We start from the raw sequence: 12,326 nt of genomic DNA, 5'->3' as shown, positions 1-12,326 counted from the left end.
AGTATTAAACACTAAATTTGTTCTCCATTACTCCCTTTTGAGGAACTAAATTGCGCGTGATAAAGAATTATGCTTTGATGTGTGAAAATCAATGCCTCGGTCAAATTGTGGAAAAATCGAGGACAAATTGTGAGAAAAAATTGTAAAAATTTTTCTAACATTTTAAGATAGTTTCTGGAATGGCAAAAATTGAAAAATCACTGATTATATCAATGAATATAAACTATGAATATAAACATGTGGGTCATTTTGCTACATTCTATGATGCACTGACTCTGTTTGATTAACATTTGGGTTCAAATATAAAACCTGCTATCCGAATTAATTGATCAATTTTGGTTACATTTTGGGAACTTTCAGACCTAACTCAAAGTGTCTATATTCTATTCATAATGTAGGTATCAGTTTGACTTCAACCGCGAGGCCAACTGGAAAGATTTCACGGCTGACGACGGGACACCCCCCACTTTTGTCAACATATACGACGACATATCAGCCGACCACAATTTGTTCCATTTCTACTTCAGGGAGAAAACGACCTGTACCTGTTAGTGTCATTTCTGTCTTTGAAGCTGACCGGGAATTGATCAAACTATTATTGACTTCAAAGAATCTGCTACAAGGGCGTTAATCAGAATTCCCACTTTTAATTTACTAATATTTTGTAACTATTTTCGCCGTTTTCCCAGACGTTCAATGCTGTGAAAATTTACAAAATAGCAGCATCTTTAAGTATCAATTCTTATCAAGTGTACTTGCATTTCTTCTTGGGCGGGGCATTTGCCTTTACAAATTTTGCAAGAGGATTTAAATCGATCGACACCTCTATGATTTTCTTTCGATCTATTATCCCCCCAACCCCAGCTTAGTTGGTATAAAATTTTTACCCCCCCGGCACACATGCTATTTTATACATGACAATGTGCAATAACAACGCATAATATGTAATTAGCGGCACAAAAGACACGGGGAGGGGGAGGAAACAGAGGCGAAACAGAAACGAAAAAAAGGCATCTGTATTTCAGTTCCGCCTGCACCTACCAATGTGACCTTCACTCTCATATCAGACACTGAGCTTGGTCTCTCTTGGCACGTTGAAGACTTCTCCCACGCACAGCACATGCATCACTCCGAATATGGATCCATTAATGTGTCAACGTCTCTACTCCTCAACGGAACAGCCATGTTCAAAATCTCTGATGTGAGTTTGTGCACGCTCGCGCTCAATCTTATAAATCTAGGTACATGAGGGCACTTCGCGGTTTTAAAGTCTCCATGCTGAATTTAGAATTTTTACCCCAAAAAGAAGAAAAACGGGGGTGGGGTTAATGAGGGACGATTCAGAAAACTCACCTCTAAACAGCTAATGGCGTGAAAAAGATGTGAGACAAGTATCCATTTTCATATGCATTTCTTAACTAACAATTAAAACTATGAAATTACTCCAAACAGTCTGAAAAGATGTTCTGGTTTTTTTTCTGGACATAATGACCAACTTTTTTGATGTAAATAACCTGTTTCAGTACTGAAATAGGGATGTTTAGCACTGAAATACTCTGCCTGGGTTGGCCACCATACATCTATCTTTGATACCATATCAAAATCATATATGGAGTGTATGGCTTCTTAGATACCATATCTAAGACCATGCAAAAAATTGAAAGTACTCTGAAAGTGAGTGTTTTGGCTCGCTATACAAAGCTCTAGAGGCATAATTGCATTTGGAAACGGCATTAACATTTTCTCAATGGTTTCTTGGATACCATATCCGAGATCATAGACTTTTATGGTCCATCCAAGATCACAAAATTTTTTGTGCAACCTCATTTTTTTTACCCAGAGACGCTTTTTGCAACATCCTATAAGGGTTTCCGATGAAAAATGGAGATATAAACATTATTCATGAAAAAATTAGCAAGCCCGGGTATAACTTCACATGAAAACTCTAGGAGATTATCTATTATAAAAACTGAATATGTAATATACACGAATTTCACTTAAGAATTGCGCTAAAAGCCGCGTTAAAAACCGCAGTTTGAAAATTACGCGAATACTAGCAAAGTGTGTAAGGGATTGATTGCATTTGGTAAATAGCCTGCTTGATCAAGTACATTTTACATTTTTAATTTGAGTCTAAAATCAAGAAGTATTGACCCAACAGAAATCAAATCTGAAAAAACTAAACACGAATTTTATCGGATAATATTTTATTCTTCTTAGTTCTAAGTCTATTGATTTTACAATATTTGATTAACTTTTGCATGAGTAATTCTTTTCGTCAAAGGTTTAAAAAGTTAAACCTTTTTTGAGGCAAAATTTCATTTTTTTTTAAAAAAAACTGAACTGGATTTCATGATTATCAAAACTTTAGCTATGAAGAGATGAAGAGGTATATGCTAAAAATCTGAAAAAGATAAGCTGAAGAAAACCAGCAACAACAGCAATAGATTTTTAACAGAAAAACTGAATTTCCAAAAAAGCGCAAGGAAAAATTAAGCAGTCATATAGGTTTAAATAGTTTGAAACTTTTCAAGATTGCATTCGGAAAAGTCTAATTTTTTTCTCAATTTTTTTTCAAAAAATCTTAAGCACATGTTTTCACTTTATCATAATGAAAATGTTGCAATAATAAAAAAAGGGTCCAGCATTTTTTGGAATTTCAGTTTATAATTCAGTCATTGTCCATGAATATGTTTTTCCGGAAAGACTTAATTTTTTCATTAAAAAAGACAAACTTTCATGGCTATTTAATTTTATCGTAATTATCTTCTGCTATTTGTAGTTAGTAGGAAAACTCAGCCAGCGATCACCTTACGAATTTTAAGATTTTAGTGAGCCCCTTTTTTAAATAAAAATAATAACCGAAAACTTTATTGGAATTAAGAAGAAGGTAAAATTTGACAGGAAAGGTTTTTTAAATCATGTATATATCACCTAACGAATAACTTTATGCTAGTTTAAATCCTTTTACTGTATCATTTTATTGTGCAACATTAAATTCAGTATTTAAAAATTGTTTTTCAATTTATTGGAAAAAGAAAATTTTTGGGAGACAAATTTTGGAAGAAAATATGTTTGGAAGACAAATTTTCAAAATATTAATAACTTTCATTAATTTTATAAGACAGGCTTGTTGCAGGACAAAATTGGGTAAGTTTGATTTTTATCTTGATCATTTTGACTAAATCTTATAAATAATTTAAATTAAAAAATCTGATAAGCGGTGTCTTACATAGTCCTAGAAGACTGAAGAATGTTTTTGGTTAAGTTACCAACGTTGGTGTGAGATCAGTAATCTCAATTTTTGGAAAAATTTTGAGGGCGAAGTAGTGAAATTAATTCCGTGAAAAGGTCGCCGCTGAGACGAAGAGAATTCACAGTCCATTCCAATTTCTAATTTAGGACTATTCCACCAGTGGTTCCGCTAATGTGACTGGTCTGAGTGGTAAGAGTCTGTTCAGCTGTCAAGTGGTGGTGGCTATCTCTTGTCCAGATGACAAAACACACCAGGACACTTACGATTATGGATATGCCAGATTCGATTACATTGATTATTATCAGTTAGTGCCTCAAGTAACGCCGTAATTAATAAGATGTGATAGATAAGCACCTTTACAGAAACGTACCTTTTTACTAGTTTCAGACTATTAGGAAAAATACACTACCACAGTCTTTAATTACAGAGCTCATGGGGTACTCGGTTTTTTTCGTAGCAAAATTTTTTTTACAAAATATTTTGTGTTGAGGCAGTAGAAACAAAAAAGTGATGAAAAGTTTTTCCAGAATGATTTTAGGTGCTACAGCAGTTCATTTGAGTTTCACCCGTTACCCGATGGTACATTTTGAAAAAAAAATAAAGTTGATATTTGCCTCTCCAGCTTTTATTTGCTCTGATGGAAAAGATGGACTTTGCTTTTCTACACCATATCTCTGACTGAGCAGCTTTGATTCATACACAAACATTTAACATTCAAATCATTTGAATACCTCATTGTCATCGTTCTCAGGGATTTCTAATTATCAGCTCCTTTAACCTAATTATCAATCCAACTCTTTTGTGTTTTTTCTTGATTGAACTTAATTTTAATTGTTTGTCTCAGAGGTTTTATGTAAATGCTTCTAAGAAATTTCACTTTGAAGTAGTTACCATTTTATGAATTTTCCTAGAGAAAAAAAAATTCATTCGACAGTTCAATTTTTCAACAGTTTTCTATGAACAAATGAGGAAGATGATGGGATGATAGATTTTTATAAGAAAATGGTGCCTCTACTGATAAGAACTTATTCGTCAAAAACTTTCCCATTGTAATTTTTAGCAGCCAACCCTCTCCCTCTTTTACTTGTACTAAATGATCTCCAGTAAATGAACTGTGCTACTTAAGGTTTGTGGAATTCAACATGGACAGAGGTAAACTGGATTCGGCCAGAGATATTCTCAGTTCAAACAGCGGAAGCAACCCTGGTCTGGATCAAGTTGTATGCTATACAGGCAAGTGGATTTTTGCTCCGACCCCCACTTTAGTGGTGAGGGAGGAACTATATACTCATATTGGTTTTTTTTTAATTTTGTTTAGACAATTTTGGCCCATCGATATATTCCTCGTAGAGAGTTGTTAGTGGTATCATTAAAAAGCACGTACATCCTAGAATATGGAATTAAACAGATTTTTCTAAAATTTTGTTTCTTACAGTGAGTTATCGAGGGTTGAAGTTTTGTGAATATTCGACAGTTTTTATTCACATTTCCCGTTATTTTTTCAAAAATTTGGCTCAATTTTACTAATTTGATTTAGAAAAAGTTAAAATTTTGTAATATTAGAGTGTTATTGTTACCGTTACTGCTAAGAGAGCGTTGCTGAATTGTTTGATTGGATTTTTTGTCGAAAAATGTTGATAACTTTTCTAAGATTCAGACTCTTTTTCCTCAAAACTAGCTAGAAAGAAGTTTTTTTTTGGTTCACTTTGTTTGAAATTGCCGAAAGTGGAGAGCTCAAAACCGCTGATACAATCTTCATAAATTTCAATTGACAGCAAGTTGAAAATCGGTGCCCTATAAAAGTCTTCTGGAAAAAAGTGTTTTCTTTTCGTATTTCTGAAAAATTGAATCGATAATTATAATAAAAAATATTGTTCTTCGATCTCTGAAATAGTTCACTTAACAATTGGCATAATTCGCAAACAATTGGATCACAGTGATTGTCTTGTCGCGCGGCAGATATGTTTGATATCATCATGAATTCTTACAATCGGTAATTTTATTTTGGTTCGGCCATTTTTTCTAAATATTTTGCTTTAATTGTGTTTTATTATTAATTATAAATTTTCAATAACGGTTCCATTAGTGACAAATCCCACTTACTTGAAATAAAATCTAATGTAGATATAGTATATTTTCTAATGGTTTTTTCTAATTAGTATGAACCTAATGGTTTTTTATGGTTTTGAAGGAAAGTTTTAGCAAAGTGTAACTGAATTCTTGTGTTTGGTCTTCAATTTTTGCAGTGTTTGTTCTTTTTGCAGTCTGAGTACAAAGTCTGACCAAGAAAAGATACAAATGGCTTCTTCAGGAGTGGTAATTGAGCCTAAAAAAATGCATCTGGTTGTCATCTAATGTCTCCCAAGATCTTGAATATATTTGCGTTAATAAAATTTCGGTATTTTTTTCGAATGTTTGTAGTTTTTTTTATTTCTGTCAACTTTTAGCTTATTCTCAGTAAATACAGGTCAAACTTTCTGTCATTTGTGATTTTGCAGCATAATTGCCCGTTTTCGCTGGTCTTTTCGTTTCTTTGTTAAATTCTCACATAACTACACAACCTGACTGAGAAAAGCGTTACAGAGTTTTTAAATGAACATAATAACTGTTTCCATAATTTATGGTTTTAAGGGCAGCGACACCGCTCCATTGCAGAATTTGGTAGAGTTTTCTGAATTTTGCCCTATTTGGCATTAAGTTTTGTTGTCGTATACCAATTATTGGTATACGGACTCAATGGCCAAATGATAATTGGTATACAGACCCAATCGTATTAAAAGGACTCAATGGCCAAAAAAAGTTATGAAAATAAACTAAATAAATGAAATCGGTTTTTTGCTAATGGTTTTTATAGACTTTCAGTTTAATATTTTCAAAAAAGATCAAAGCATTCTTCAACTTATCCCTTTTTGCTCTGGTTTTTGTCTTTTTTTTCGGATTTTACAATTCTGTATTAATTTCGTAGCTTTGTCTTTTTTTAGAGATCTTGTAATTACTCTCTTGAACAAAGCGACAAGTTTTCTGTTGTTTTAAGGTTTCGAGTTGACGACTAGAAAATTTGTTTCAAAATTATTTTGTGAGTTTTAGTTACTTTTCAATTTGGGTGGTTTTTTGTTGTCATTTTAGATAGTCGTTTTTAAAAAAGGCCTTATGATGTTCAAAGAAAACGCATGTGTTGACTTCATTTTCTCCCGGCTACTATATTACAATTTTAATGGCTTCAACACTTGATTCGTAAAGTTGTTTTTAAAAGTTTTTAGTTATGTTTGTTTTTAATGTTGTTTTATACTCTTATGACTTTGTCTCACTGATAACAGGTGTAATTAGTTTTCGAAGATGTTGCAAAGTAAATTGTCCATTCTTTTAGTTGAAAGCTTATGTTGGCCATGAGTTTTGAAATTTTTTTTTGTTAATGAAAAAGGACAATGGATTTTTGAGCTTTGCCAATCTTATTTCTGTTGACTTTTAGCTTAGAATTTCTATAGACCAGTCACATCCCGTATCTATTGAACTAAAATTTGCTTTTTAAAACGGTTTGGTTTCCTCAAAATGGTCTTTGTTATTGGTACATCGAGTTTCCTTAAAAGATTAATGATTTTTTCATATTCGCCCAACTTTGTAGGCTTTTATTTTGATTTCACAGTATCAGAGTGGGCGGTCCTCAGGCCATTTGCAAAGAAAGCACAATCAATAATTGTCAATGCTCTTAATGAATTGAGGAAAGTCGCTTTGAGGAAAAATCCCATATCTTTTTCTAATGAAGTTCAGGTTAACCTTTTTTAGCTTAAATTTTATCTTATGCCCTTTCGATTTGGTTTTTGATGGTTTCAAAAAAATGGACAACGAGTTTTTGTCGTAATTAATTTTTGCAATTATTTCATTTTTATTGCCGTCTTTCTGGTACTCATTTTAATGACAGGTCTCATCGGCCCTCTAAGGTAGATTGTTTTGTTCATTTAGTAGTTTCATGAATGACATGTTATTTTTTTTTATCTCTTCCTCATTTGGTTGACAATTCAGTATAAAAAGTAGATGAGCGGGTTCGGAACATTATGTAAGAACTCAGATTACTGAGTCTCCTTGTTTTAATAATGAAAAAAGCTGGAACCACTACAAAAATTTTCAGAAAAAAAATTTTTCCCAAAATTCAAATCAAATCTAAAAATGCCCTAATGGATCAGCATTTCTAGGTTTTTTGGTGGCTCAATTTAATAGTTAGATCATCTTTATGATGGCCTTCTCTGTACGATAGGGTTAAATAATGAGTAAAATTTGGATATTTTGGCATTGGGTATTTTTTTTTGTCATCAACATTACCCGGACCTACCTCACATACTATTTCAGTGCTGAATCATTACATTTCAATTATGTGTTTTATTATGTCAAGTTCACTGATCATGACACTTTATAGACTGTTTATGATGTCTTCTTAGCTCCTACTATGTCGATGGGCTGCATAGTATGAAATAATAAACTTCCTTTGTTCTTGACAGAATGAATCATAAACTGTCTTTTGTCTGCAAAGCATGATTTTAAGATGCGCAAGATGCGAAGTATTCGCTTGATTTAGGATGCGCAGGATGCTTAGTATTCGCTTAAAATTAGCATCATGACTAATAGAAGCAATTTTCAGCTTGCCTTCCTGCTCATTTTACCGCGCTTTGTTTGCTCAAGTGGCACTTAATTTGCAAAATTGACGCTGTGCAAAGCATAAATTTGAGCATTTATATTAAGCATAAATTTTGTTTACAGTAATTTGGTTAAAATCATGTAATCATGCAGTCAAAATCAAAACCATGTGTTTGTACGATTAAGTTTTAGTTGTTGCAAGTTTTGAATTCACAAGATTTGAATTCTCCTCATTCACACGTACAGCCAAAGAAATCACAGCCGGAGGTCGGAGGTCGGTGGTCGGAGGTCGGTTTCAGGAGGTTGGAGGTGGAATAACAGCGTCTGGTGCGCTCAGCTCTGGTCCGATTGGCCGGATGAGTGAAGACCGAAGGTTGTCGATCCCGTCCAGCTGAACAAAATTAAAGGAAACCTAAAACATTTGAACGTCAAAATTACATTTGAATATGTCAGAAAATTAGTGTCTCCTCAAAACAAATAAAGAATACCCCTCCTAAAAAAGTTATGCAGACTATCCACCACAACCCGTTTCTATCCACCAGAACGTTTATGTAACACAAATAGCACATGCTCCTGGGGTGGGGGGGGTGGGGGAGCCTCGATGGAAGTAGGCGAAGAGAAGGACAGGAGTATTTCGACTTCCTTTGGTACCAGAATAAAGTCACAGCAAAATAAAAGAAAGACTCAGAGCGGCTGTAATCTGCTCGGTTGTTTGCGCTAATAATGTACTATGCAATCTTTGACGTCAATCATTAAAAAGAACATGGTCAATTATTCCGTAGGATTCAGGATAGTTCATTAATCACAAATCACACAGCTGAATTTGTTGAGAAGCATTAGGTCTAACTTGAAGGAAGGTGAGAGCAGGAGCTCAAAAACCTAGGTTGGGGGGGTCACTTTTTAGCTCCATCATATAAAAAATTTGATTTAAAAATAAAAGATTTGATTTTTTTTGCACTGATTTTGTCTCTTTTCAACTGTTTCCACTTTATCTTGCACACAGCTATTTTTTTTGAGAAGCATTAGGTCTAATTTGAAGGAAGGTGAGAGCAGGAGCTCAAAAACCTAGGTTGGGGGGGTCACTTTTTAGCTCCATCATATAAAGAATTTGATTTAAAAATAAAAAATTTGATTTTTTTGCACTGATTTTGTCTCTTTCCAACTGTTTCCACTTTATCTTGCACACAGCTATTTTTTTGAGAAGCATTAGGTCTATTTTGAAGGTAGGTGAGAGCAGGAGCTCAAAAACCTAGGTTGGGGGGGTCACTTTTTAGCTCCATCATATAAAGAATTTGATTTAAAAATAAAAAATTTGATTTTTTTGCACTGATTTTGTCTCTTTCCAACTGTTTCCACTTTATCTTGCACACAGCTATTTTTTTGAGAAGCATTAGGTCTAATTTGAAGGCAGGTGAGAGCAGGAGCTCAAAAACCTAGGTTGGGGGGGTCACTTTTTAGCTCCATCATATAAAGAATTTGATTTAAAAATAAAAAATTTGATTTTTTTGCACTGATTTTGTCTCTTTCCAACTGTTTCCACTTTATCTTGCACACAGCTATTTTTTTGAGAAGCATTAGGTCTATTTTGAAGGTAGGTGAGAGCAGGAGCTCAAAAACCTAGGTTGGGGGGGTCACTTTTTAGCTCCATCATATATAGAATTTGATTTAAAAATAAAAAATTTGATTTTTTTGCACTGATTTTGTCTCTTTCCAACTGTTTCCACTTTATCTTGCACACAGCTATTTTTTTGAGAAGCATTAGGTCTAATTTGAAGGAAGGTGAGAGCAGGAGCTCAAAAACCTAGGTTGGGGGGTCACTTTTTAGCTCCATCATATAAAGAATTTGATTTAAAAATAAAAAATTTGATTTTTTTGCACTGATTTTGTCTCTCTCCAACTGTTTCCACTTTATCTTGCACACAGCTATTTTTTTGAGAAGCATTAGGTCTATTTTGAAGGTAGGTGAGAGCAGGAGCTCAAAAACCTAGGTTGGGGGGGTCACTTTTTAGCTCCATCATATAAAGAATTTGATTTAAAAATAAAAAATTTGATTTTTTTGCACTGATTTTGTCTCTTTTCAACTGTTTCCACTTTATCTTGCACACAGCTATTTTTTTTGAGAAGCATTAGGTCTATTTTGAAGGTAGGTGAGAGCAGGAGCTCAAAAACCTAGGTTGGGGGGGTCACTTTTTAGCTCCATCATATAAAGAATTTGATTTAAAAATAAAAAATTTGATTTTTTTTGCACTGATTTTGTCTCTTTTCAACTGTTTCCACTTTATCTTGCACACAGCTATTTTTTTGAGAAGCATTAGGTCTATTTTGAAGGAAGGTGAGAGCAGGAGCTCAAAAACCTACGTTGGGGGGGTCACTTTTTAGCTCCATCATATAAAGAATTTGATTTAAAAATAAAAAATTTGATTTTTTTGCACTGATTTTGTCTCTTTTCAACTGTTTCCACTTTATCTTGCACACAGCTATTTTTTTGAGAAGCATTAGGTCTATTTTGAAGGTAGGTGAGAGCAGGAGCTCAAAAACCTAGGTTGGGGGGGGTCACTTTTTAGCTCCATCATATAAAGATTTGATTTAAAAATAAAAAATTTGATTTTTTTGCACTGATTTTGTCTTTTTTCAACTGTTTCCACTTTATCTTGAACACAGCTAATTTTTTGAGAAGCATTAGGTCTATTTTGAAGGTAGGTGAGAGCAGGAGCTCAAAAATCTAGGTTGGGGTGGTCACTTTTTAGCTCCATCATATAAAGAATTTGATTTAAAAAAAAAAATTTGATTTTTTTGCACTGATTTTGTCTCTTTTCAACTGTTTCCACCTTCTCCTGCACACTGCTATTTTTTTGAGAAAAATAATGTCTATTTTGAAGGTAAGTGAGTGCAGGATCTCAAAAACCTAGGTTGGCCGTGAAAAAATGTAAAACGAAAAAAGAGCGTCAGACGACGATACAAGGGAAAAACAAGATCACCGCAATATATGTCCGCTCAGCTTAGAGCTTCGCAGCTATAAAATGGGCACAATGAACACCTCAATCTAGGAACTTTTAGCTCACGGCTTTTTAGCTACATGAAATGCTGCGTTCAAAATATCAAAAGGGCAAAACTTGAAAAATTACTCTTATCAATTGTTTTTTAAAAAAACGAAACTGATTCTTAACTCACTTTGGGCATCGTTGTTAGAGCAAACTGTTGATTTTCGCATCGTTCCCCAATCATCGTGCCGAAGACAAGCACTGTAAACAAAGTCAAGATGTTTGAGGACATAAAATTGTGCACCCACACCACCACCACCCCCCCCATTTTTTCCCGCTTTTAATCGGCGTTATGCTAAACGTCTCAAAGCTTTTTCTTGAAATCTGTTCACCACAAACATTATCAAAACGGCGGTCCTTTTGAATTATTTCACAAGTAAATAATAGTGTTGAAAATGACAAGGTGATTCATTAAGGTATCTCTAACCATGTAGATGACTTGGAAATGTTTCCCTTAATCTCCTGAAGTGTTTGTGAACAATGTGGCAGTGACTTCAGTCGGTCCTCATCCCACCAGAGCCATCATAAATGGCATTTGTCCAGTTGGCACCAAGTTCACCATTTCAACAGCGGAATCCAAATTCAACAAATCGTGCATCTGAAACGAGGATGGGGCGCCGAAGGATCTAGTGACTTGGGAACCTGAATGCTTGAAGGCCACCTAAACCTGAATTCAACTTAAAGCAAAAGCAATACTGAACTTGAAATCAGCAAAGTTGAAAGAAGCAGCACAACATCATAACGATATAATTACCATTCTTTAACAAATTCTTCTAAAACGCTGAGAATCATTGCGGCCATATGACGATAGCCTTGACCTAAGGGTTCAAAGTGAAACCTTCGATTATCTCGAAAGTCTTCTCTTTTAATAAGTTTTGTGCTCTTATAATGACAACCGAGATTATTACTTAGAAAAATATTATTATCGGAAACAACAGTAGCATCTAAATCTTTGCGTCGCATGTTTCCCGAGAATTTCACTTTGGTAGGCCAAATCGCTTCTTTGAATCGCAAAAAATTTTGCAAGATGTAATTAACACTTCGAGTTGCAACGTCGTTGTCGCCTACAATCACAAACACATGAGTAAAGCCTGAGGCGTACTCGACTAAATTCTCGAGATCTGCGCTTGTACGCCCACCAACTCCATTGTACTCGGCACTGCAAAAAAAAAATATTTAGAAAGGCTTTTCTTGAGAAAAAATTGACGGACTAATGGTAAGATTTACCCAAAGATTTGAAGCCAACTGTCTTGTTGCAAATACTGCTCAGAGTCCCTTAAGTTCGAGTCCCCTAGTATCAGGAACGACATCTGTGAAAAAAAAACTTTAATGCTCAATTGTTTTGCCACTTTTGTAAAACTAACCACAATTCTGAATCGCAAGAAAAATATGGTCGTAAC

At 34.3% G+C, this 12,326-nt stretch overlaps 1 protein-coding gene across 1 annotated transcript in view; it reads left to right on the top strand.

Annotated features, from left to right (window-relative positions):
• LOC142345124 (uncharacterized) overlaps positions 1 to 8,280 on the top strand; it is a 59,142-nt gene extending 50,862 nt beyond the window's left edge. Inside the window, exons 11-15 of the mRNA XM_075397211.1 lie at positions 399 to 547; positions 1,026 to 1,201; positions 3,403 to 3,560; positions 4,383 to 4,489; positions 8,132 to 8,280. Of these exons, the coding sequence (XP_075253326.1) occupies positions 399 to 547; positions 1,026 to 1,201; positions 3,403 to 3,560; positions 4,383 to 4,489; positions 8,132 to 8,280 (739 nt within the window). The remainder of the gene's footprint in view (positions 1 to 398; positions 548 to 1,025; positions 1,202 to 3,402; positions 3,561 to 4,382; positions 4,490 to 8,131) is intronic.
• Positions 8,281 to 12,326: the final 4,046 nt, after the last annotated feature.

This window comes from Convolutriloba macropyga, chromosome 8, assembly GCF_964194025.1.
Source record: "Convolutriloba macropyga chromosome 8, txConMacr16.3, whole genome shotgun sequence".
NCBI lineage: Eukaryota > Metazoa > Xenacoelomorpha > Acoela > Convolutidae > Convolutriloba > Convolutriloba macropyga.
This window is presented reverse-complemented; position numbering and strand designations above follow the sequence as displayed.